The sequence below is a fragment of the Ammospiza nelsoni genome, chromosome 7 (genome assembly GCF_027579445.1).
Source record: "Ammospiza nelsoni isolate bAmmNel1 chromosome 7, bAmmNel1.pri, whole genome shotgun sequence".
NCBI lineage: Eukaryota > Metazoa > Chordata > Aves > Passeriformes > Passerellidae > Ammospiza > Ammospiza nelsoni.
The window spans coordinates 23844869-23871011 of record NC_080639.1 but is presented as its reverse complement, the minus strand read 5'-3'; the positions used below and the strand labels follow the sequence as shown (position 1 = coordinate 23871011).

General features: G+C 37.4%; 1 protein-coding gene across 3 annotated transcripts in view; it reads right to left on the bottom strand.

Moving 5' to 3' along the window:
* LY75 (lymphocyte antigen 75) overlaps positions 1–26143 on the bottom strand; it is a 43525-nt gene that overhangs the window by 7868 nt on the left and 9514 nt on the right. For 2 of the 3 annotated variants that reach the window (XM_059475547.1, XM_059475548.1), the window contains exons 9-28: positions 25889–25999; positions 24573–24661; positions 24067–24239; positions 23695–23891; positions 22254–22396; positions 16785–16866; positions 16155–16226; positions 14651–14774; positions 13800–13835; positions 13358–13533; positions 12697–12761; positions 11797–11873; positions 10556–10692; positions 9438–9543; positions 7393–7553; positions 6879–7008; positions 4271–4497; positions 2387–2555; positions 1069–1230; positions 50–172 (exon numbers count right to left, since the gene is read on the bottom strand). In XM_059475547.1, the coding sequence (XP_059331530.1) occupies positions 50–172; positions 1069–1230; positions 2387–2555; positions 4271–4497; positions 6879–7008; positions 7393–7553; positions 9438–9543; positions 10556–10692; positions 11797–11873; positions 12697–12761; positions 13358–13533; positions 13800–13835; positions 14651–14774; positions 16155–16226; positions 16785–16866; positions 22254–22396; positions 23695–23891; positions 24067–24239; positions 24573–24661; positions 25889–25999 (2560 nt within the window). The remainder of the gene's footprint in view (positions 1–49; positions 173–1068; positions 1231–2386; positions 2556–4270; positions 4498–6878; positions 7009–7392; positions 7554–9437; positions 9544–10555; positions 10693–11796; positions 11874–12696; positions 12762–13357; positions 13534–13799; positions 13836–14650; positions 14775–16154; positions 16227–16784; positions 16867–22253; positions 22397–23694; positions 23892–24066; positions 24240–24572; positions 24662–25888; positions 26000–26143) is intronic. The other variant, XM_059475549.1, reaches the window with a different exon arrangement.

Genomic DNA, 26143 nt, shown 5'->3' with positions numbered 1-26143 from the left:
TTTGTCTCTGATCCAGTTAATAAGAAAAAAACAAACCCTTAAATCTTACCACTGTCATCATAAATTACACCCAGCCAGACCCACAGAGCCAGACCGCTGAATGAATGAAGCTGCTCAATAACAAAGTTATTCTCCTCTTCATCTCGAACACTCAGAACAAATGCTTCGGGGTCTGTTGAAACATTTTTTACATTACTTTCTTACAAATCCACCTTTAAGTTAAAAAAGAAACTTTTTTTTCTATTAATGTTAACAATTATTACAGATTACAACCTCTGTAAAGGCCAGATCTTTACAACATAACTAATTGAACAGTGCAAAACCAATTTTCAAATGTATTATCAATGGTTCTATCCCTGGTTTTGTGGATAAGTGAAAGATTTCAGCTCCAGAGATGAAGTGACAAACAAGTTGTATGTAGTAAAAGTTCTCTGCATAGAACATAAAAATACCAGTGAACTTTCACGCTTGAACTGCTCTATCAGAGAAACAGTATAAATAAAAAGACTGAATTGTAATCAATTAAAAAAATTTAAAATAATTTTTGGAAATATGAATGTCTGAAGGTTTAATACAAGAGGAAAGCTGTTCCTAAGGTTATACTTTATTCAGGATGGACAGAAAATGTCCATGGGCTTTTCACTCTACTTACTTTGTTCACTTAAGTGTTCCACTCAGCAAAGCTGGAGGCAGCAGGAAACCACGAAGTAAATGCAACTGTAAAGCCAGAATGTTGCCAAGGGTATAACAATTACCCAAACTATTTAAAACTGGCACATTATCATAAAATCCCCAAACAGACACAAAACCTTGCCATTTTTCAGATTTCAGAGCTCAGCAGCTCCAAGCCTCTTTCCTCAACTCTCCTATCCATGCTCTGGCACTTTCCATCAGGGTAGTGCTAAGGCAAACAGCACCAGGCAGTGCTACACTGCTGCATTACTGCCACAGCCTTTCCCCACATTCACTCTGCTCTCAGTCATTGTAAGACAGTGACTCAGATCCAACACTCATCTCCTCCAAGCTGATCCAAGTCCATAAATACCTGCAGTATGACAAAGTACTTACTCATATTCCTGCATAAATGATGAGCTTCGTGAGGCTTCAGTTCTCTCCATCTATTTTTTGTTATCATAAAAGTGTAGCAATTGTTTCTAAATGATATCCAGGGTGTATTTTTAATCTTATGTGGGCATTTCACTTGTGTAACTTGTTCTTTTTCAGTCTTCTCTAAAAAAAAGACAAGACAACATCAGGACATGAATTACTAATAGCACCACCTGGCCTGGCATCCCACAAAGCACTTTCAGGTACCACTTAAAAACTTGTAAGACAAATTAAGTTGTCATCCTTTAAATGTGTTATTTTCAGTTTCCTCATGATAGTGATTTTTTTAAAGTAACAAACCAGCAGTAAGCTCTACTAAAGAATACAGATGCTTGCAAGTTTTCAGTTATTTTAAATAGGTTTAAAAATAAATCCTCACATAAAAGTGCTAAGTGCAGGCCAATAACCAGAAGCTCTTACTGCCTCCAGTGCAGGGCAGACCACTGTAACAAATAAATTACTTCACAGCTAGCAACACCTCTTAGTTCTAAGGCTTTATCTAATATTTGAGGAGTGAGAGTATGACATCATTAACTGCAGTTCCCTGGCCTGTAAGCACAAAATAATTAATCATGTCATAACACCACACTTTACTCTGACTCAGGATGTACAGTGGCTTGTGTCCCCTCACAGAATAAAACCAAAACAAATCATTATGGTCTCATAGAGAAAAAGTCTGTGATGATCTCTCAGAAAAATCTTTTTCTGAAGGATACACAACTAGCACAGCTCTTTCCTGGAAATAAAAAAACCACATCGTACTGCATTCCTGTCTTGTTATAATTAGTAGGTATTTAGAAAGGTTTTGTGAACTTCAGATGATGATTTTCAATTCAGTGTCAACCTTCTACCCTTCTCCATATAGCCATATACCTTCTCCCTGTAGATTTCCATGTCTGAATAGATTTCAGGAGGTTTCAATATTAAGATGTAAACAGTACAAAGATATTTTAATCTTCTCCCACAGGCAAGTGGGAGAGATTAGTATGCAACAATCTCAGAGAAGCAGTGCAAAGACAGGATCAGTTGGCAATAAGGGTACTAACCCAATGCATTCATGCTGAATTTATTTCTAAGGTACAATTAGATTAAGACCAACAGGTGCGTGTCCCCTGTCTTTGAAGACAGTTTTTTTTTTTTAAGGGCATAGAAATCAGACTGTTGGAGAAAATGTAAGTTTTAAAATGTTGTAATTTTGAAGTTACAAGCTGAAATCATTGAATTCATTTCATAATAAAATAAAAGTCAACTTTTATAAAAATGATGGTTGCATACATACTTTGTGATGCATAGCAAATAGCTCCTCGATTTTCAGAGGAACAGTCAGAAGTTTTCCAGAAGCCATCAGTATCCAAAAACACACATTCTTCATTTGTGTATTCATCATCTTCAGACCAGCGACTAAAACTCACATGTTTCCCATCCAGCCAGCCATAATGTTTTCCACCCTAGCATTATTTAAGCAAAAGGGATGAGCTTACACAGAAAAAAATAAGGTGCAGATAATACATTTACATTGGCTAGACATTTTCAGTGTCTCTGATGAGAACGGTAGGTGTTCCACTGCCCTCATGAGCTGATTTCCTGCTCACAATATAACAAGCTTTGTTATTTTAAGTTCTGCAGTTGCAAAAATACAAATTAGCTGAATGGTAAATTATCCAAAGGTAATGTCTCACTACTGTTCATAGGAAGGAAGGCCTAGCAATGGGATGTCTAAACTGCATCATTTGCATCTGGAAATGGTGGATATCATCTCCTAATCTTGGAAAACTGCTAATAACTGAGAAGAAAGTCCAGTCTCAGTTACTCTATATTGAGTTGAAAGTAATTATTAAATACTTAATTGATTTAATACATCAGACTTGTTCCTGCCCTGGAGGATGCAGGAAAAAAAAAAACACATAACAAGCAGCATGCTATCTTTAAAAAAATCTTACATTTGAAAGTCTTTGGGAAATCCCCCTACTGTTGTGTAATTTGTCTTATATCTTTCTTTTGTGTCTGATTTCAGCACTGGAGTAACAAGTTCTGTTGACCAGTTGCATTGTAATATCCTTTCATGTGACATTTTAATTGTGCCCAAATAATGAAGTGTTGCAATAGTGAAGAGCCAGTGCATGCCTGAGCTCTATGCCCCAAAATGAATCATTTGATCTTCACTTACATATAAAAAAAATCAAAAGAGATGGGAAAATAGGTTGTCTGGTTTCCCCATTTTCACTAAGATTAAATGGTTATTTCCTTTAAAATTTAAAAAATATTCTCCATAAATTATATACTCAAATTTCTGTTTTCCTCTATTTGCTAAAGTATCCAGCAGCCCAGAAGTGACAATAGAAGAACATAACACCACAGTGCTGCATGAACACCAACATACTGTGTAGGTAAGGCACCTCTAAAAAAATTCTAACTTTTTTCTTGCAATTATCTCCAGACTTATGTGTGTGACAAAAGAGATAAACTTATCCAGCAAGCCCAAGCCATCCCATTAACAGCTGAGACATCTCTCAATCCACAATAAAGATTTTCAAGAGGTCCTCCAGCTAATAAAGATAAAAAGCAGCCCCTCCTGCATGATTTTATTTTTTTTACCAAATACAAACCATAGGGAAAAAGAAAAACCTACTAACCTGTCTCAGAGATGCCTCTCTCAGACTCACAACACGGGTATAAATAACATGAAGTAACAATAGAATCTAAGTTAAACTTCAAAAATGCATCTCCACAAGTATTCAATGATTAATTTTGAATTTTATTTGCCACTTGTAGTTTTGCCCTTCCAAAACAGATTTTTGGGTCATCTTTCTAGAGTGGTACTGTAAACAGTGGTGATGATATTAAATGGCAACACTCATTACTCATTTGTAAACAAAAGAGATGACTCAGTAACCTATGTTGCTGCCACCCTACAATGCATCCCTTCATCATCAGTCTTTTAAAATAATTTTATCATCATCATCAATTCATCTAGTGGAGTTCAAGAATATATAACTTGGAGAACTGAAGGTTTAAAACATTTATCTTGAGATGGTTATCCCTAAATTAAGACAGTTTTTAGCCCAGAGAGTAATTTGTTACTGAATTTCTTTAACTCAGGTTTTGTTTCACACAACTGTAGAAATTACCTTAAGCCACAGTCTGAGGAAAAAACAAAACTTACATCTCTGCTGAAGAGTCCAGTCCAGAGTGGGTAATTATGAAGAGCAGCCTGAACAGCAAGAAAAGCCTGCTGGAACTGATCTGTGATGCTAACCAGCTGCATCTTGTTATTTATGCATGCAGCCATTGCATCATTCCAGGACAAATTCTTCAGAATTAACATGTATTGAACATTTTGATAGCTCAATGTTTCATTAATGACTTGCTCTGTCTGGTTATCAGCAGTACCTATACATAAGAAAAGAAGTCCAGTAATTAGGTAGTTAAATACTGTAATACATTTTAAAGTCCCAATATCTCTGTAACAATCAGAAAAACCTGTTTGACTACACTTGGGAAAAAAAAATCTTAGATAGTAGATTATGCTGATAATTATAGTTAGAAGCAAGCATCATTGATATCTTAGATAGAATAATATATATTTAAAATAATTATTATTTTCAGACAATGTGTTATTAAATATCTTTTTGTCAATTTAGGTTCATTTATTTTTATATGTTATTTTAAATTAATTGCTAAATAATTTATTGAATTAAAAACATATTCTCTAACTTCAATTATACACAAATATGAGAGAGCAAGTGCTCTCTGCTGTAATATAGCAACAGCCAAACATGACTCATCTCTGTGGAGCCTGTGGATTTATGCTTATGCAAATCTATTGTGCCACAGAACCTGTCTATGCAGATCTTGGTACAGCAGTCCCAGAACTCCTTACTGCCATCCATGAATATAGTGAGAACTGTTTTCACCTCCACTTAACTAACTGCAGAAAATCAGCTTGCATGGGGAGGGAGATAATTCACTATTTGTGCTCTGAGCACAGAGTGTTATCACAGCTACCAGCACCACACCTGAAGGCACAGCTCACTGATGCATGGCCACTGCAGTTAATAGAAGATGCAAATACTCCTGTGGGTGGTAGGGTTAAGCACACAAATGGTAAACCCAAAAGCTTCATACACAACCAAAAAGAAACTCATTCTGCAAAAGGCAGAACTCACCCAGTATTTAAAACACTTGAAGTAGAAAAATGCCTGCAAGGGGTGAGGGGAGGCATCACTCTATAAATACCAGTATATAAATGGCTGATTGATTGGCTGACAGGGCCATTTTCCAAAACACATGACGACAGAAACACAATATTAATTTGATATTTACAGCTTTCAATAGATCAGAAAACTGACAAGGCTCAAACAGATTGTTTCAAGTAGTTTGTCTGCTGCCAAATGCTTTCACTTAGTAAACAGCTACAAAAGAGAACCATGGAACCCAGGGTGCCATCACACATCAAGGGGTACCAAATTGGAAACAAGGCAGTAAGCAAAATGTTCATTTCTGAAAAAATAATTGCTGATGATTACCATCTCAAGAAATTCTGCAAAACACAGTCATGCCAAGATTTCCAATGAACATGAATTATCTTTTTCCTGATGATAAAGCCCTAGACAGCTTTGACTCTCACACAGCTGTCCCTACAACCTGCTGAGGTCCCTCCCAACCCAAACTATGCTTGGATCCCTAACACAGTACAAGACCAGACCATAGCAGGACACATTCTCTGTCATTCCAAAAACCTTTCTCATTACACCTTCTGCAGCTGTGGCAAAGAAACATTGAGTATTTAGTCACTCCAGACCAATAAGAGATTGATATAAACAGATACACCGTCAACCTCCAATTGATAAAAGTCTCCTTTTCACATTTTTATGACATCTCTTCCATCCAAACTTCTAATCTTAACACTTAGAATTTCTGGAGTATTTGGCACTGAGTAAAGAAGATTTTGTATGTTAAATGGAGGTGGGAGGTGGAAATCTCTGTCTATTTGAGACTGAAGAAGGTGGGTGTAGTCTTGGGCATTTTGTACACCTAGGTTTCTTTGTGTTTGATTCTTTTTTAGAAGATAGCATGTTCATCACTTAAAAGGATTATTTATATAAAGGAACCTACTCAGAAGTGGGTATGCTGAACATTAGCCCATAGCAGTAATTAAATGCACATAATAACTACATGTGTTTGATCTTATTCCAGTAATTGGTATTGGCCAACCCACATGGGGACATCTGAATATTATTTTTAGTTCAGATTAAAAAATCCCACTCAAGTCAACTCTCAAGTTTTCTCTGGGGAGAGACCAACTTCAACATTTAAAGTCTATGATACTTTATATTCTCATAGAACTAAAAGACAGAGGATGTACTTAAGGAGGATATAAATATTGTGCGATTCCCTCCTAGGGTTTCTCACTTCCACAGTTCTGAAAAGGAAAAAGGAACCACTTGTTCCACCCCTCAGTGTACATGACCTCTATACACACAGAACATTAAAGACCCGTCTGCTGAAGTGTAATTCCACTGAGACTGCACAAAGTCTCTCAGGAAAACAAATTCTCCCTGAACTGGCCTATGAAACACAATAGGGAAAATTCTGAATGACTGACAAAACAGGCCCCAGATCATCCTCTACACTCTGCTTTTCTAGAATTTACCTGCTCAGTCTCTACAAGAATCTTGCTCTTCAAGTGAAATAATTTACATGCATTAAAGTCTCCTGGTACATGCACCTTTAAACTCTGGCTGCAATTTATTTTGACTCTTCAAACTTACCTACAGACCGCTGGCATATACCCAAGAAGTGCCTGTCAGCACAAGCAGTGAAATTCCATGTTCCAACATATTGTGATTTGGGATCATTGAGGATTACACCACACTGATTGTTAAATTCTTCATCAAAAAGCTGAGAAACAGAAATATCCTTATCAGACTCAAATAGGGTAAAAACATACTTGTGTAGAGGTGAAGTAACATGAGTCTAGGAGAACCCCAGCTGTCTGAACTTGTTTCAGAAGTTTCAAAGGAGTGGTGCAATACAGCTTATACAGCTTATCTGTTTTACAGACACTACCAGGTGCCTGGACTCAGAAAGTTTTCCTAAGCTAAATACATTTCAGAAGTTGTCATCCAAGTAAAGGTAAACAGAACTCCAGTACTGTCAGCCACCCTGTTGGCCAATTAAAATGACTAACTGGGGAATTTGGTCTGTTACATGGGGGGTTTTCTTGACACAACATTCCAAATTTCATTACTCAATAGGCAAAAGAAGTCAAAAGTCAGAACTTACATCCAGTGGAATTTTCCTTAATCTCCCTGTCAGGAGTGGGTGAAAGTTACTATACAATAGTCTACTCTCATCTATCCATTTGTTTTCCCTTGTACTGAACAGGAACTGTAAACCAATCCAAATATCTTTTGGCAGGCCAGGAAGCAAGGATGTTATATAATCTGTTGGACAGAGGAGTAAATATACATATTGTGGTTAGGAAAACAGTAAACCTCCAAAAGAAGACTTCATGTAAGTAAGACAATGCAATCCTTGTTTGTGTTAATTTAATTTTTCCAGCCCTTCATGATTGATGAATGCTTACCATCCCTTCCTTCCATTTGATAACACATTTCATATTGATTTTATCCGAAAGGAGCAGGCTATTGGTATTTGTCCTTCAAATTCTGAGCTGAGGAGAAGTTAGGTGATTTAACCTGTTCCTTTGCCCACTAATTGGGAGTCTTTTATTCACACACAAATTTAAGAAGCTGCTTTTCCACAAGTCTGCAAGATCTTCTCTTGTCTTGCTGCCCTTTCTCAATTGATGGAGGAAGCTTTATCACTTTTAGAGAAAGAAGAGAAGTATCTTTCTCTTTTATATATCATAACTCAGAACATTTTTTGGATTCTGGCAGACTTTGTCCACCCCACCATCAGAGATTGCAGGACAGGTCAAATGAAGTCAGATTGAGCTGAAAAAAAATTCAGCCAGGTAAACCTTGTATCAGACCCCTCTTAGTGACCATTCTGGCAAGAAATAATGGGCTCTGGTAAGCCCTCAGGCAGCAAAGACATTCACTAAACTTGACTAATTTAGAAAGACAAATCAAAGCTGTGTAATTAGCTACTGCTGGCATGTTTCAGCTATTGGTCACACGCCAGACTAGCCACAGCCCATTTTCTGAAGCAGACAAAGCCACTGTAGATTTGCAGGTCAGGGCTAGCCCCCAATACCACTGGGAGGAGTAGAGGCAGCCCACAGAAAGAAGCACATTTTAAGAGGACTTTGTCTCCTTTCCATATAGGTGGTCTCCATCACAGAGAAAAGAAAAACAAACAAGACAAAATAACAAACACTTCCAAATGCACCAAATCACACAAGGGATCCTGCTATGTTACACTTCAAAATGGCTGTGCTTTTCCAACCTTAAATACATACAAAACACACAGGCCTGAGACATGTATATTCCTGTACATAGCCCTATTCCTCCCCAATAACAGCAGTAAAAGACAATTACCATTAAGCTGCTGCCTGCAGGTACACTCCTGACTTCTCTAGTCTATTTACCATATTTTGTTTGGCAAGGGGTTATTTGCTTATAAAGAAAATATGCACTGTGGGCACTGCAGAATTCAACTGAGCTACTTCAGATACACCCTCAGAGAACTCTTAATTATCCACAAGAATATAGTTGCAAATTCAGCCATATCATTCATCAGTTTACTGTTGAACATTACTTGCAGCCAATGTGAAACCATTTCTTCCTCACTGCATTTCTCTCATTGACCTTAGTTGATTTAGGTGAAAGAGTTCTGTCTTCCAGTCCTCCTGCTTTCCATCCTCTCCTCAGTGTCCTGAAGAGCTCAAAGGGGGTCACTCTGGACACATTGCCACATTAAGCTGCTCAGCACATGCAGAAACAGAGGGTCCTGTGCTCCAGATGGCATTGTATTTGCCACCTCATTCCCACATACAAAGCTGAGCTTCTCTTGGAAGCAGCTTCTAAGGTGGTTTTTCACAGTGCAAAGTCTACAGTCTCAGTTATGCTTTAGCTAAGAAAGCCAAACAAGTCTTCATTCAGTGATGACCACTTTATGCTCAACTCTCAGTGCAAGGTTTTGCAACTTTTTCCTTGCTCTTCAAACTGGTTCAAGTATCTGGTAACTGCATTTCCATGTTATGTTTCCAGTGATGCAAACAACAGACAAAACATTTTTAATCAGTCCTGGATTTTTAGAATGCTCCTAGTATGCCTGTGATTTATGCTCAAACTCTTAAGCAGAACTATTTTGAATACAGAAGAGAAGCTGCACATTAAAGTGCCCTCAGCTCACCACCATACCTTGGTCAGCTTGATCTGAGATAGATGGAAGAGAGCCTCCAAAAGTTACACACTTTTCATTAGCTGCATTAAATGTTAAATGTTCAGGTTTCATCTTTAGAAAACACTGCAAAATAAATATAATGAAAATTATTTTCATCATACCATTCTGCCTAAGACATAAATCAAAAATCTTAAACCAACCCTAAAAACTCACTTTTCATTTCCTGCAATAAAATATAACAATTTTTTTGCAGAAAGCAAGAGACATGATACTAGCTGCAAACATTTATTTGGTTCAGCAGAGTAGCTAAATGTAAATGATCTCCCTGACTAATGCCTCACTCATATTCAGTAATTCTTATTTGCCACCTCAGAATCATGTACTGTTTTAGGAATGACAACTCACACATGAACTCTGCAGTCAGATAGTGCTGGTCAGGAACTTGCAATATGCTACCTTTAGGGAAAAAATACTTGGGAACTCCAAGGTCTATTCTGCAATGATGTGAAGTAAGTTTGCAAACTTTGGTACAACGTAATGCAAAGATTTGATGCACATGTAAAGAATAATGGTGGAGCAAACAACAGGAATGAGTCTCACTAAGACTTTAGACGACTGCCTTAAAACATAGTACTGAAGTAATTAATTATTCTATGGATTCTGACTTATTGGTTAATTCTTAAAAGCTGCTCACTTATTCTTAAGTAAATTTAATCATTAAGGCAACTCAGGAAATGGTGTCTGCCACCTTGCTGCCTGCCTATGATTACTCCAGAAGAGATACAACATGCTTCTGCCACAGAAACCTCATCCTCTCCCTTTCGAATCCTTCTCTTCATCCAAAGAAGAAGCCCAAGTCTAGACACTACAACCAATGTTTTTGGACCTAAATGTGTGGTGATGGGAAAGCAAAACAATCTGAAAATGAATGCTTTGAATTTAAGAAACCATCAATCCTGAACAAGGAACAAAAAGGGGAGGAGATTATTTTAATCACTATACTTAGTTTTCAAAAGTCCATTTCTAGTCTATTCCTTAACAGAGGGTCTACCTCCTCCTTTCTTTCAGACAGGCATTCCAGCTTACTGGACTGTGAAGAACAGGCAAGGATGATGAACTTGTGTTATCTCTGTACCTTATTCCGGAACTGATGCCAGCCCTTAGGGCAACCTCCTTGCGCTGGGCGGTAACTGGGATTGTGTTTCTCTAGTAAGGAGGCATTGTTCTTTTCACAGATGAAGGGCAGTTTCACATTACAATTAACTGGGTAGTCTGCAGAAACAGAAGTTTAAAAACCAGTTATGGTAATGCCCATCACACTCCAGCTGCTTTATGACATGACAAAGACCAGACTGAAGGGAAACCCTTTTTGGTGCAACCACATTGAACTACTGTGCAATTGAAAGCATTAAAAATAGCAGTAGAGCAGAAGGCAAGCATAAATCATTTATATCAGACAGTAGTACAATATTCCTAAAGATCCAGAGTCTCAACCTTACTTACAGTATTACCAGTTTGTATAGGCAGAGAGAACTTGAAAACAGAATATTATTGAAAAAAGATTTTGTATATGAGGATTAACCTTGTATTCTGGCAAAGAGGGTACACCTAATTGTCAAAAAAAGCCAAAAGGAATCCTTTAATGTCTACACAGAGAGCATCTGGCCTGCACTGCTTTACATGACTCCTGCAGTCATAAATGGACTGACTTCCTGGTCTAGAGCAATTTTTTTTAGCTAACAGAGATGAAAACAGTTCAGCAGCAACCAACTGAATAATGGGGGAAACATGCTTTAAATGGAAATGGTAGAAGACTGGAGGAGCTTCTTGTTCTCTAGAGGTTATACATTTTCCTCAACATAAATGTGTTGAAGAAAGGAAGCAATACACTTCAAGTACCACCAGGAGGCTTTTTCATTACTTTGTCTATCCCTTACAATATGACTCCAAGAGTTAATGGAATTTGTGTCTCCAGATTTGTACACGGTTGGCAGTACAGAGTTAACCTCTCTAACTGACAGCTCTCAGACAAACTCCAGACCTCAGAATATGTAGCATAAACACAAAAAGGTAACCACCAAAACCAGATTTCACCTAATTAATTTCTGTTGCAAAAAGAGTGACAAGCTATCATAAATAAAATGTCATTTGAATTCAGGTTTCCTTCTGGCCATTAGGAAATATTACCATGGTTCTACCATGAGGAAGTAATAAATGATTCAACAGTCAATCAGATAATCATGAAGAAGCCATTCACTCCTATTTTGGTATCGATCTGCATTTAATAGAAGAGTTTGGGTAGAACAGTAATTACTACTTTTTTTCTTTTCAAATAATACAACAATAGCAGAGGGTGAAAAATAAAAACAACCTTACCTCTATACCAGTTCTTTCTGGAAATATACCAGCAATCTCTCAGTAATCTATTATGGAAGCGTGGAAATAGCTGTAAACTGGATATAAATATTTCAGTTAATCTCCAATCCAATGTGATCTTCACAGAGAAACTCTGATAGCAACAGTGTCAGTGCAAACAAAAATTTGGCTATTAACTGTTTCTAGATGCCCTACACAAAATAGGCAAGAAATAAATATGTGGTAGGTTCAGCAGTTATGTGCCCAAATTAACTGTGTTGAGATGCGCAGAATGACGTTATTTATCACCATGCTGCAATCACAGCACATTGCCAGGACAAGTGAAGGGAATAGGAAACAGCTCTCGTTTCCTTTTCACAATAGTGCATTGCTATAGTATTCTGGAAAGTGAAGGACTTTCCTTGTAAGAAGCCCATGAATCTTCCCTGCAGCCAAGAAGGGAATGATGCAAGAGTTGCTGTGAGTCATCCCAGTTCTACAAGGCTATATGAAAAGTCCTCCTGGCATTACCTAAATAGAAGAGTGATGTCAAACCAATTTCCTATTCCCTGTTCTTGGGTATTCCTCAATCCTCAGAGTCAACAGACTGGGCACTTTTTTCTGGTCAGTTCTCCAAATGTTAACAGAACACAGAAGTTTGCCCAAAACCCCAGTAAAAGCATTTCAAAGATCAAGGGAATATATTAGCTATTAGGATCACACATTTCAAGGATTCACACAACAAGACTAAGATACCTAAGCCCAACAGCCCAAAATTTAGAGGTTCTGATAACACACATAAGAAATGGATGACTAACTCAGTTACAATAAAATTCCTATGAATTAACTACTCTAGTTAACAATTCCTAAAAAGCACAAAATAAAGCTTACAATAAAGCAACTCATAATTATTCTACATACGGTGAATGATAGCTGTAGCCATAATCAATAAACTTCAGCCACCACTTCTGTTCGCTGTTTGATAACTGTGGAAGGAAAGAAAAAACCCAGTATTTTACAACCCACATAGAAAGAGCTCCTGACTCTACCAAACACAGAACAATGTGACAAAATTAGTCACAGAGGTACCGAAACTTGACATGTTTTTCTCAGATGCCTTACAAGAATGTACCTTTACACCATGAACAACACAAGCCCCTTCCATATCAGACCATCCAGAATTTCTAATTAAATCCTCTCACCAGGTGAAAAACTATATGTTGTCCTGTGCACAAAATTAAGACCTAGCACAATTGTTAGTGAAATATTTGCAGACAATGGGATGCTTGCATGGTGGGCCTGCTATGACACTTCTTCCCCATTCAGAGAGCTTTGTGTTTTTTTAGTGTTGTTAAACCTACTTTTAAATTTAAAAATTCTTTTACCAGACTGCCATTAAAATAATTCTCTTTTATCCCATCTTTTCCTTTTAATACAATTACAATTTGATACAATTGAAAACCATTCAGACCAACAAGAAAAATAAGGAAACTAGGATTAACATTTTCTTATATTGGAAAACTTAGCAAGTAAATTTCCCTGCAAGGGAAAGTAACTGTGAAAACAGATTACACCCCCTTACCTTTTCTATTTGAGATAGTATTGTCCTGAGTTTTGGGTAAGACTCTACAGAGGCTAAATCACTATCATTTTTCTGACAGTAGGAAATAGCTTCCTGGTAGCTCAGGTTTTTATCTGGTACAAACCACAGCTCTGCTCCATCAACAACAAGCGGGGGTCCATGAATTCCAATTTCATCTACACAGAAGAAATATCACATGAGTAAGAAATGAATTCTGAAATACAAATCTTTTCTTTTTCTGAATTTATTAGGGAATCTCAATTTGACACTGGGAAGAGTCAATGCTCTGCATTTTGAACTCTCTCAAAACCAAATTCCATCAGTTATAATCTTTTCTGGAATGAAACAGGCATTGCAGTAGCAATGTAACAAACCTAATAAAAGATACTGAGTACAAACAACCCTATAGCATAGTGGAAAAATACAAAAGAAGTCAAATTACCTGGTATATACCACTCTGGTGTCTTTGGAGTGCTACCTGTTCAGAAGAAAAAAGGAAAAGTCACTGAATTCCCTTTCTAACAACACTATGGCCACCAATAATAGAAGTGATGGTTAGTACTCATACTTCTCAGCATTCATGATGAAAAAAAAGGAGAATGAAATCATACACGGGCTTAATAGTTTAAAATTAGCCAATATAAAATTAATGGGAGTACTGCATACCTCCATCTTGCATATCTGTGGTTCTTTCATCTCTCAAGCATCAAAGTAGTATTTCCACCAGAATCTCACCCCAACAAGAAAGTTTCATCCCAATACACCTTTTAATCAACAACCCAAATGTAAAAGTCTACTGGATTACATACTGCATGAAAAAACCTGTATCTGTGCAGATATGCCATGCTATTCTTTTGTATTCCTACTCCTCAATACAATGAGGAGCTAGTACACCTGTTTTACAAGAAGAGGGCTCGTTGACCTAAGGTTGAAGCAAACTGTACACCCAAAATACTTGTGGTGATTTAGTTAAAAATATCACTAAGAACCATTAAGTCAAGTCCACAAATGCTGCAACTCAGTGGCTTATATCATCACACAAGAAACCACTTCTTACTTCATGGGACTAGAAAGAATACATGAGCAGTGATACTGCATTCTCCTCAGGGTCACTTTCTAAGTGTACATCTGTTTGTATTGTGACATCAGTGAGACATTTAATGTACTGTCCTCTTTAGCAGCTCAGAGAGGAAACAACAAAATGCTGTTTGCAAAGTTTCTATTATAGGGCAATAATTACAACTCATTGTATTAAACTCCTTATATGAACAGATGGATGTAACTGCAGTTTACCTTTTGTTATCTGGCAGACCCATTCAAGCTTAGCTTCACAATCAAAAGGCCTGAAGTAAAATTCAAGGTCTCTGGCTTCATGGAAGTAAAATCTCCAGAATGATCTCCGTGAAAACTGTGAGGTCTGCATATAAATAGAAACAGAGAACTGAGTTAGGATAGCATAGGCCTTTGAAATTTAAAATTAAACTGTAATAAAAAGGTCCTTTGGCAAAGTTAGTGTATTTTACTGTGTTGTTAGTCACACAATTTATTTTGCAAATAAAAGAGCAGCTATAACTTCAACTATAACTCTTCATGTTAGCTAATGCTGTGAAGCAATTACATAAAGGGCTTAAGGTCATCTACACACAAACAGGTGGTTTTTCTAGAACTAATGTTTCTTAGGGTTTTTGTAGTGCCCAGTCTCTCATAGATGCTTATTATTAAATTATCTATTGCAACTTGTTCCCCTGAAATGAATCTCATTTCTGTTGAAAAGAACTGGCACAGAAACAATCATTCTTATTTAAAATTATTTCTTACAATCAAGCTTGAAGAACTGACTTCACTCCTGCTGGTGTCTCCAGTAAAGAGAATTCTTTATCATTTACTGAAATGGCATGTCTATAACTAGCAGGCAGGAGAGGAAAGTTACTATGTTCACAGCATTCCCTTCAAAGTGCTCTCCTAGGTCTAAAATTTTAGGAGCTCAATACTGACCAGGTTCCCAGTCTGGGGTCATGAACACAGGAAAAGCAAATGAGGGCAATGGCTGTGCACAGAAGGAAAGGGATGCAATTATCCTTTCCCCCAGTAAATCCTAAAAGCAGAGGTGGTTCTATTTAGGTTAAAAGGGATGATAGGTACTGCAAAAAGTCAGATGATAGTTCAGAAAAATAAAAGGCTATTTTAAAACTCATGCCATCAAGACTAAAATAAGTGTTGAAGAGCTTAATCAGGAATCAAGCTGAGGTCTGACATTTGAAATTAGAAACCAACAGAGAACATACAGTCTATTTCACAAGTAAACAAGGAAATACACACAATAAACACAAACACATGCTCTGTCCTGGCTACTGCATTCCTCTTCAGGCTTTATTATTTTTTTCTTAATCTGCAGTTCAGAAAAGCTAGTATAGATTTTTTTAAAGTTACTGGTAGGGCTCTCTGTGCTTTTTTCTTTTCGACTCCATGACACATCCTTAAGAATTACATGTAATATACAAGAGATCCATAGTATGTCACTATGCAATACAGAATAGCATTGTTACTGAAACAGTTTGTAGTTAAAAAGATACAAAAGAAGTCCTATGAAAGGTTATCATTAGCATAGCACTCGTCTCATAAAAATACTTAATTAAGGGAAAGTTTGTAATAGGTGTAGATTGATAAAAGGAACACTACAGCTTTTTCACTATCCTTAGAAAACATCTAAACTTAAATTCAGTTTACAACAGGAAAAATTTTTTTTTCCAAGTACTTCCAAGTAAAAACACACATTACTAAAAACCTTGAAACTAACCTTTAATGCAGCACAGTCTCTTGTATCATACTCATCTTCCAGAAAGTCGAGTGGCATAACAACACTGGTTACCTACAGGATGAGTGACAGGGTGAAAGAATCAGCATCTGACACTCTGCTGTGGCAATCCCAAGAGATAACCTTTCAAACCTGGGGTCCCATTATGTTTATTACTATTAAAGTATGTGTTGAATGGCAGTTAGTCCTTCAGTTTTGAGTCTCCATGTCTGTTTTTTTGGAGGGGAGGAGGCAGAACTCACAATTTCAGACAAATAAAGCAATTACAGCGAGGAAGATACTTTTGGAAAAGTCTGACAAGGAAATGAGCTGATAAACCCTTCCTTCTGTTGTGGCATGAAGACACTTTGTTTTCTCCACCATCTCTTGGATGTTTACTACATACTACATTTCTGTGAAATTACTTTAATATAATGGAGATGGAAATCAGGTTAGCCTTGTTAAAGATACGTTTTTAATTGGAAATGCTTGCATGACACAACTTTCTTCTGAATTATTAATCTGTTGAAAGACTTGACAAATTTTAATTAAGATATTTATCAATTTACTTTCAATGTAGTCCTAGTTGAAACAAATCAGTATGTGACATTTCCTGATTAAAAGTTAACTTACTGGTTTGTTATCACTCCATTGCCAGGTTCCCAAAGAATCAGGACTCCTCTTATTCATTCCAATCCAGACCCATCTGTCATTGCTGTAAATAAACAAGATACAATCTTATGCCAAGCATATGGTTCAGCTCATTTAATAGGAAGACTGACCTATGGCATGGCATTATTTAGGAACAAGCAGCAAAACCAAGGTTTTAGTTGTAGCAAGTCACTGAGAAAATAGACACAAGGGCTGGGACCTCTTCTGTACAGAAAAAAACTAACTTTTTGTGGGCTGCATCACCACTTCATCTGTTGTCACTTGATATAATGGTCTCTTCCAGAATCACACACAGGGTGTTTATATAGTTTGGTTCCCTTTCTCTTGTACACCTTGGGCTATCTCCTAAATACCATCAGCTCAAATTCACTCTTCCTCAAATCACACAAAAGCTTCTACTCAAAGAACTGGCCTATTTTCCTTAACTCTGTAAGTGGTATAAACACACTAAACATGGGCACCTATTTCAATTATGAACCCCCACAAATGAGGTGCAGACATAAATCAGCACCTAACACCACTGACTTCAATGGCTGCATCAACCAGTGGCAGTAGAAATTTTAGTCCTGTCAGAACTGGGTTTTTTCCTAGATTTTACTTCCTCATTTTCCAAAAGCAGCAGACACTTAAATCTAAGATTTCAGTTATGTTCAAAGATACAAAATTGCCTGAAAAAAACAGGTTTACAACGTAAATACTCAAATCTGTAGTAAGAACCTTTACAATAATATTTTGCTTATGAATCTAAAGATGCTGTAACAAAGATAAAGGTGCTAGTCCAACTGCAAGGTTAGTTTTGTACTGCAAATTCTCAAAGATTAAATAGTGTGCAGGGCTCATAAACTGAACTTTATGATACCTCACTCCAATCTAATACCCTGCCCAGTAAAGTCAATAGACACTGCTCTGAATGACTGTATCAGCTGGAAGCAGCAGAGGGGAGAAAGATCATGAGTTTCTTCTGAAATCACAGACTACACCAAACCCTATTGCAAAAGAGCTGTGGAAAAGGCACCCTCACCAAGATGGTCTGACAATAAAGCATTGATGCCAAACTGCAGGGCCCCTGCAGAACTGTATCAGGAGCAACATCCCATCAGGATGCACCAAATACAAAGAAGGAACACAGGACATTTGAGGAAATTAGGAGCTTAGGCTATTAACAAGGATTAAGGCTTTTCTTGTATAGTCTTCCCAAAGAAAGACAGGGAAAGGATACAATTATTCTTTGTAATATATTTTAGGAGACTAGACCTGCAAGAAGAGGAGTGATTTGAGCAAAAAGAACACCACATCTGAGGGAACCACAACTCAAAAATAAATTTAAGCTCAAAACTGGACAGAGACATTTGACCAGCAGAGGTCAGAGTTCGTAAAAGGCTCCCCAGAAAGTAGTGCTGACAAACTTTGTGATTTGAAGCCAGAATTTGGAAAGTTTATGAAAATTACTTTATTACTGAAACAGCTTAACCCAGGGTTTGTGAGCTCAGTATGTGAAACCCAAGAAGGGCAACAGGACTTTACTTGGTAAAGTTTCCTTTAGGAAGAAAGTACCAGGCATCAACAGATCTTTTTTTTTTTTTTTTCTTTATTCTCAACTCCAGTAATAGTTTTCTGACACTGGTGAGACAGTATGATCATTTAGTGTGATTTTATCATATTGATCAATCTTTAGTCTTTCAATGATACAACTAAAGAGCTTTAAAGAGCTTAAATGCCCCAAACCACTGCAGTGGAAAACTGTGAGCCAAACGTCCACAGCTGTCAAACAGCTAAGTGACTTTTGGCTATTTGCCTTTAGGAGTTCATTCTTCTGTGGCTGTTCCTCCAACTAAGAAGCAGAGATCCTGTCCTAAATGTCACCTACAGACTTAGCACAGTTTAAGCAGTTAATCACTACATAGGAATATCTACTAAAAAGAAAATTTGAGACACTCATTTTGAAACAATTTGCAGTAATTACCTGAGGCTCTAGAGCAATTTTTCAAACTCTTTCAATTTATATTTGGCTATTATACAATAAATAAATTAAAAACAAGAAAGGTTCCAGGTCAAGAATTTCTCCAGCTTATCTCCCAATTTACAATCACTAGCCTGCAAACAGAACATGTTTTCAGCTGACTGGGCTCTTAAGCTTTAATATATCTCTTTTGCTTCTTTTGGAATTGTTCAGACATGACCATGAGTAACTTAGTAACTGCTACACTACACTTGACAGTACTTTTAAGCTTCAGTAAAGCCTTCTGATAACCCTCTGAAATTATACTGTCATCTCATCATAAGAAAGAATTCTACCAACTATTTAAGACAAAGAGAAATTAAGACTCTCTATTGCAATTAAGCTTGCAGCAAGGAATTTGCTTGTGCTTCAAGTATCTGTCTCCTCATTGCAAAGCATTAAAATTCATCCTGCGGACTGATATCAAAATGGATTTTTCAGTGACAGAGTATTCTTTGAGCTACACTCCTGGAACTGTCTCTAAAAACCTAAAGTATCCTGAGTTTTAAACTAAAACATACATGCAATTTGTGCTTTACTATGGACTCCACACTGACACTGAAAGACCCTAAATCTCTAGCATTCCCTGTAGAATACTGCTGTTTTTTCTTTACACAGAGCTAAACATTCATAAAAGTCAAATACTGCAGGAGTGAATAAATACAGTTCAGATTGTAAAGGGACTAAAAACCTGTAATTTTTCTGATCATATTCTAACTACCAAAATAGAAAATTATTTTCTCTGTCCTTTATAACAGCTTCAACACAAGATTAAGAGTGAAGTTTTTAGGGCTTGTAGGTCAACCTAGTTCTTGACAAGAGGCAAAGTATACATCTGGGCCAACTCCTTAGTGGTGCAATTTAAGACAGTGCTGGCCTAAAACTCTGCATGAAGCCCATTGGGTCACCTTGTTATCCCTGCTGTAACAGGCTACTGCACTAGTTAAATCACATCCTGCTAATTACCTGCTTTTGAGTGGAAGAAAAGAGAAGTTGAATTAATGCAATTACTACAGCTTGCATCTCAGCTTTATTGCTGTTTTGGCCATTCTGTTAAGGTGATTTTTTTCTTTCAAACTCAAGTGTTTGTGAGGCTTTCTAGAACCAAATAAATTACAGCAGCAGAGCTGTTCATATAAAAGGCAACCTGGATTTCTTTCCAGTAAGGCATCCTTGCTGAAATGTTGCTTCTAACCAGTCCAAGCTGCTTCTCCTCCTGTGTCCAGCATTGCTACCAGCCATAAGATGCAGAATGCTCACACAGTCCAAAAAGAATGGAAGTAGCTGAACTGGATCTGTTCTGTCCGTATCACATCCCTTAAAGCCAAAAGAGGTTATCCTACTTCTTCCAGAGAGGGGAAGGCTGGCAGGCAAATTTTATTTTCCTTTCCAATGGCAATAGCCTGCCTTGGCTGGAGCGATTCTGGCTCTTATTTGACTCTAAGGTGGAATCTGAGTAAAGAACAGAATGGACTAGGCAAGCTGCCCTTTTCCTGGTGAACCAAAATGACTCCTGCTAACATTTAAAAACAAACAACTCTCAATGAGTCACCAGAGAACTGTGCAAGGGGAAAAAACCTGAAACCAAGAGAGTCGAGGTGTGGCTCCTTCCCCACACTGAAATGAATGCACTGAATGAATGCTTTAAGTTGGAGTTTGCACTGAATAAATACAGAGAGTATGAACAAACTGCATGCCAGCACACTCCAGCAGCTAATCATATCTAATATCACCTTAGCGTGATTTCTCCCAGTTAGCTAAAGTATTTGCTCTTGGTGAAATAATTCACATGGCTTCCTATCTCAAATGAGCTTGATTTTTATATTAACTACCCTTGACACCTGACCTCCAAAATATTTTATGTAATCAACACCTCTGAGTAATTTAAAAGCATAACTATCTTCAACAATTCATCATGTTATCTAAACAAACATTATTTAAAATACCTCAGGCAATATTAACGATGTTGTATTTCAGTTCAGAATGTTCTGTAGTGCTCAGAAAGGGGTTAGACCAGAAGAAAATATTGTGTTTTCAGTTATATTTGATATGAGCAGTTACTGCAACATTAACTGCAGAGTCAATTTCTACCAGACTCAATATATTGCCCCTCATTTTAAGTTCTGCTGGAATAATATTGAAACACTGGGACTTATCAGCTTTCAGACTAAGTTTGAAATTTCTGAACTATGGGAAATGCAGGAGCATTTTGTGTCAACTCACCTCCTGGAAAGACAGAAGTCTCCACCTTTAAACTCCTAACAGAAAATGTAATTAACACCTCAGACAGTCTTCAAGCTGAAAAGCAGCTCCAAGTACTTATAGGAAAAGAAAATGTGACTTCTCTATTCACATTTCATTGTAGATTAGGTGCACTAAAACTAAATTCGTAACTGCAAAACCATCTAATAAGGTCTGCAGCTAGAAATCATTTGTGCACTGATTTTTATTGTGGGACTTCAGCCAGTTTAGCAAAGGAATCACAAGTGGCTTTTACATAAGCCAAGCTATCTATATATAGAGCATACAAGTTTGGTTTTGTCTCTTATTAACATAAACACTGAGTAATCTTCATGACTTGTGCACTTCTAAAAAAAGTTCACTGGTTTCTCAAGAAGGCACCACTTCAGTCATCAGGTCTAAAAATTTAATCACTGCTGTATGCTGGCAGCTTCTGCAATAATCCTGATTTAGTTTGTTGATGAAAAAATTTACATCACATAACTGGCAGCATTTGAGTTTTAGAAGGTAAAAAATTCTGCAAAAACAGACTGTCAATCAAAAAAACCATATTACACAAGGATCTGACAACACACCAATGCCTAATAAAGCTTTGCAGTGACAGTTCATTTGATTAAAAATAAAGCTATAAAATCATAAATTATTTAGCATTTAATCTGTTGATACCAGAACAGTCAGCACACCCATCTAATGCCCATATAGTGTCAGTGTAGCTATGCCAAATAGGATCTGTGCCAACCAGATTGCTGGACACTACATTATTCACATTTTCAAAAGTTAGCACCCAGTTTATTCAGGAAGCATTTCATGAATAAAAATGAGATGTATTTGAAAAACTGAAATAATAACTCATCTCTAAAGAATGTACCAGTAAAGAGTAAGTACATTTACTGTCTAGGTGTGCCAAAATTCAACACAGAGAAGGAATAATTTATTGTAACAACAGACTTAGATTTGAGCTTTGAGCATTTTCCATTACAGTTACTCTTCCTGTGCTGCCTCTAGCACTGTGAAATATCAGCCCAAGCTGTACTCCTGTGACATTTCCCAGCAAGGGAGTTCAAATGCCTCATCAAAGTGTTCTGTGGGAAATGCAGGTGGCACACACTATCTCGTATTTGCCATTTGTGGTCAGCAGCATTTGCGAGCCACTGCAGAATCAAAACTTCAGAACATGGCTAGTTTGTTACCTGATCATTTTCCTCAGGATAGAATGAAGTGCCTTAATTTCTTCTGAGTGGCTAAAACTAGGCAGATGGCCACCAAGGGCTTCACAGAACCTTTCTGCCTCTTCCCAGGTCCTGGTTCGCAGCACTCTTTCACTATGGAAGAACTTCACAACAGCCAAATGTCAGAGCAGAAAATGACACAAGGCAGTATTTTTAAAACACTCCTGTTCTACTAAAATATGGCCACCTGAGAGCCAATAACTGGTATTTCCATAGGGAAAGAACTTGACTTTTTAACATTTTTTCTTTCAGTTTGCTTGACAGCAGCCAGGCTCTGAAGTTTAGCTGACAAAATTTGTTTCAAACACAACATATTCCACATGACAGACTTTCTCTGCTTTTCTTTACCAGAAAGATTTTAGAAACCACCAGCCAGCTCATTCCATAACTGCAAGTCAAGTTATAAGTTTTAAGGGATGTTGTTCTTTCAAATTTATGGTGAACTACAAAGCCTAATGCTCACTTAAACTAGTCTCACTTAAGTGCTGTGCACGAAGAAAGTTCTTTGGCACACCCTTTGGAAACCTGTACACATCTGAGGTGCAAGTTTGGCTCATACACCTCAGCTAACACATCCACTTGATCCCCTTGGTTTCAGTCCAAGACAATTCCCATCAGCTGGATCTCTGCACAGACATGCTGCATTTGGTCAACAGCAGTTGTGGAGAATGTGCCAGGGCCAGCTGTCATGTCCATCAGCTATGGGACAGCTATGCTGCACAGCAGCACAGACCTATCCCTTCAGGGTGCTTGCCCACACCCTTGTTATTCAATCTGGGTTTCCCCACTTTACTGTATGAGCTGTTTACAAGAAACAGTTCATTGCAGACACTGAGTCAAAAAATAATGAATCCAATGAACAGCTTCAGTTTTAACTTGATTTAATTTTTAATAGAAGGAAAAACCCTGCATTTCTAAATAAAATTTTATTTAAGCCATTCCAGCTAAACAGCACAGCTGCTTGCTTCCACTGGTCACCTCAAAACAGTAAAATACAACTGAGGCTGAATGTTTTTATATAGTCGTATTCAAACAAGAGAAAATCCTACCTCTCCCATCTATACTCTTGGAGTACAGAAAGGAAAAGGGCAAGGGAAGGTGATGCAAAATGCTTTCCTTCCCTAACCAGGTGTCTGTGCATGCCTGAGGGCAGCAGTACAGGGCCAGTGCTGTTCCCCAGTCAGCTGCCCACAGAAGAGGCACAATGCACCTCCCAGGAATGGCAGAGGATGATGCAGGGCAGTATCTACAGGCAGTCAATCTGAATCAATACCAATTCCCTCTCCTGGTGACAGCACCTTGAAAATGCCCTCAAGAGCTGCTATGCCCACAAAATATCTGATCACTCACTTCCTCCAAGGCAGTAATCAGCAATTAACATCAAACAGGAATAACATTTTACCTTGTAGCAGGCAAGGCCGGATCCATTATGCCACCCAGGGGGACAGGGATCAGTTGGCTTTGGGAGCACTTCTGGCTCCTTGGGCTTCCCAATATATTTTTTGCAGACAGAAAATGCTTTAGTGGTTTTACAATCCTTAGTTTCCCACTTTCCAAGAGAATTTCCACTGGACATGGCCACACATCCTCCCGAAAACTCTAAAATTAGAGCCACCAAAACCACATTTAAAACCATTGGCTGGTTTCCAAAAAAACCCGACATAATTGTGAATTACTACTTTATTGCATGCTTGGAGTTCTGTAACATGGTACTCCAGTGCTTGCTCAATAGAAAAGGACAGTATTTTTATGTGTTTTTATTTTTCAAATGTACCTGGTTGCATGGAATTCCAGTTAGTGTATGCCACAGCTTCAGGTGTTTCTCCATTCACTGTACCCCAGGAATATATTCCTGACTGGCTGATATCCTGCAGACCGGTCCAGAAGTATTTTTCTTCAACTTTTGTGTGCTTTCTAATTAGACTGTTAATAAATTCTTGTTCAAATCTGAAAATTCACAGATTAATCAGAGTCAATATTTTAAAGATACCAAACTACTGAGATAACTTAAAAATCAGGGACATTACATGAGTCAGTTCAAGCAGTCACCCAGGAAGTCCCATATTCAACATGGGGTCAGCAAGCTGGGAATTCTCATACTTCCAGGAAGATTTCACATTGTAGGTTTACCATTGTTACACATTTCTAGTTCTTGGCAAAAGCAATTCTCTTTCTGCTTTTTCTTTATAAACCATTAGTTATCATAAAACAGTTTTAATCTCTGATTTTATCTCCAGGATTGTGATTTAAACTTGCTCATAAATTACAAATGTGCTTTACCTGTTCATCACTGTAAGATTGCACTGGGCTCCAAATGAAACTTCCATTTTATCAATCTTGTAACAGTAGTTTCCATGTCTCTCCCATCCCTGGTTAGAGAACAAAACCCACATTTATACAAAACAACCTAATTTAGGCATTACCTACAGGAGAAAATAAATCATTGCCAACAGTGGCTGGTGCCCACAAGCTGGCACAGCATATACAAGAAAGAAATGCACTGTGTTGCACACAAGGTCCACTATCATCAACTCTCAGATTCACAGTTGTAAAAAATAATGCGGCCACAGGAATAAAATACACCACTGTTTTAGCTTGCCTGGGAAGAGTCTTCTGACCACTATTGCATTTACAAAGAAACACAAGGGCAACAGCCCAGTCCTACTCAAAACAATAGGAGTTTTCATGCTGTTCCACCAACGCCAGGATTCAAACACAAGAATACTAGGGAGGCATACACCAGTATCTCTTTACTTCTGAGAAAAATACTTGATACTGAAAATGTGTGAACTTAAAAATTTCTCTATTGCTCAAACATTTCTTCCCATATTTACACTGAAATTTCAAGAACCATTAATGTGTTAACTCTTTTCTAGTCTAGCAATGCCACTGGTGTCTGAATAGCACAGAAAGCTGTAACTCTATGTGCTGGAAGTCTCTGAAAAGACAGAGTAAAAAGGTCATGCAGAAAGAAAGATAAGGGGTAAACATCTTTCCTGTTGCAAGCAATATGCCACACAAAACTGAACCAAGTAACTCTGAAATAGCTAGCAATACCATCCCAAGCTAGCTCAAAAGACAAGAGCTTTATTTAAGCAATAAGATGTCGTACTGTAAAAAAACCAAACAAAAAAACCAAAAAAGCCCCCACATTAATTCAAGTCATAGAACAAAAATGAGAGCCAGTGAAGTGCAAGAAAACATAATCTCAGTTAACAACCTCTGCATATCTTTATGTTGCACATGCTTATTCTAAATTTTAAAACATAACTTGAGCAAAAACAACAGAACAAATGGTGTTATCAATAACATTTCTAATAAAATCAAATTCTTTAAAATAAATAAATAAATAAAACACAACCTCTCCTGGGTCCAAACTCATAATACTTTCATCAATAAACAAACTGATAATACATCCTGAGTCTGCTTAGAAGAATGTGAAATTTGGTTTATGCTATGTAAATGTCCTTTTTCAGAAAAAATGTTTCACAGACTTTACTGAATAGACGAGAAAGAAATGGAAGTAGAGGAAGTAAGTGATTTCAAGCAAGTTTCAGAGCTAAATGACAATAAAAGAAATAGAGGCTTCCTATTACCTCTTCCAATGAACAACTTTCATCTGATTTTGTTTCATTCAAAATCTCTCCATTTTTCTTGCAAACATATTTAAATTTTTCTTCACAGGATTTGACCCTCCACTGTCCCAGCTGTAAGAATGCAAGGAAAAAGAAATATTTTAAATTCTAACAATCTTTGAATTTCTGTGTTTTCAGGGGCTGTTTCCATTGCGAGAAAGCCAAAATGCCTCCAGTAGAGATATTGGGTGGGATGCCCTGGATTATATGCACAGG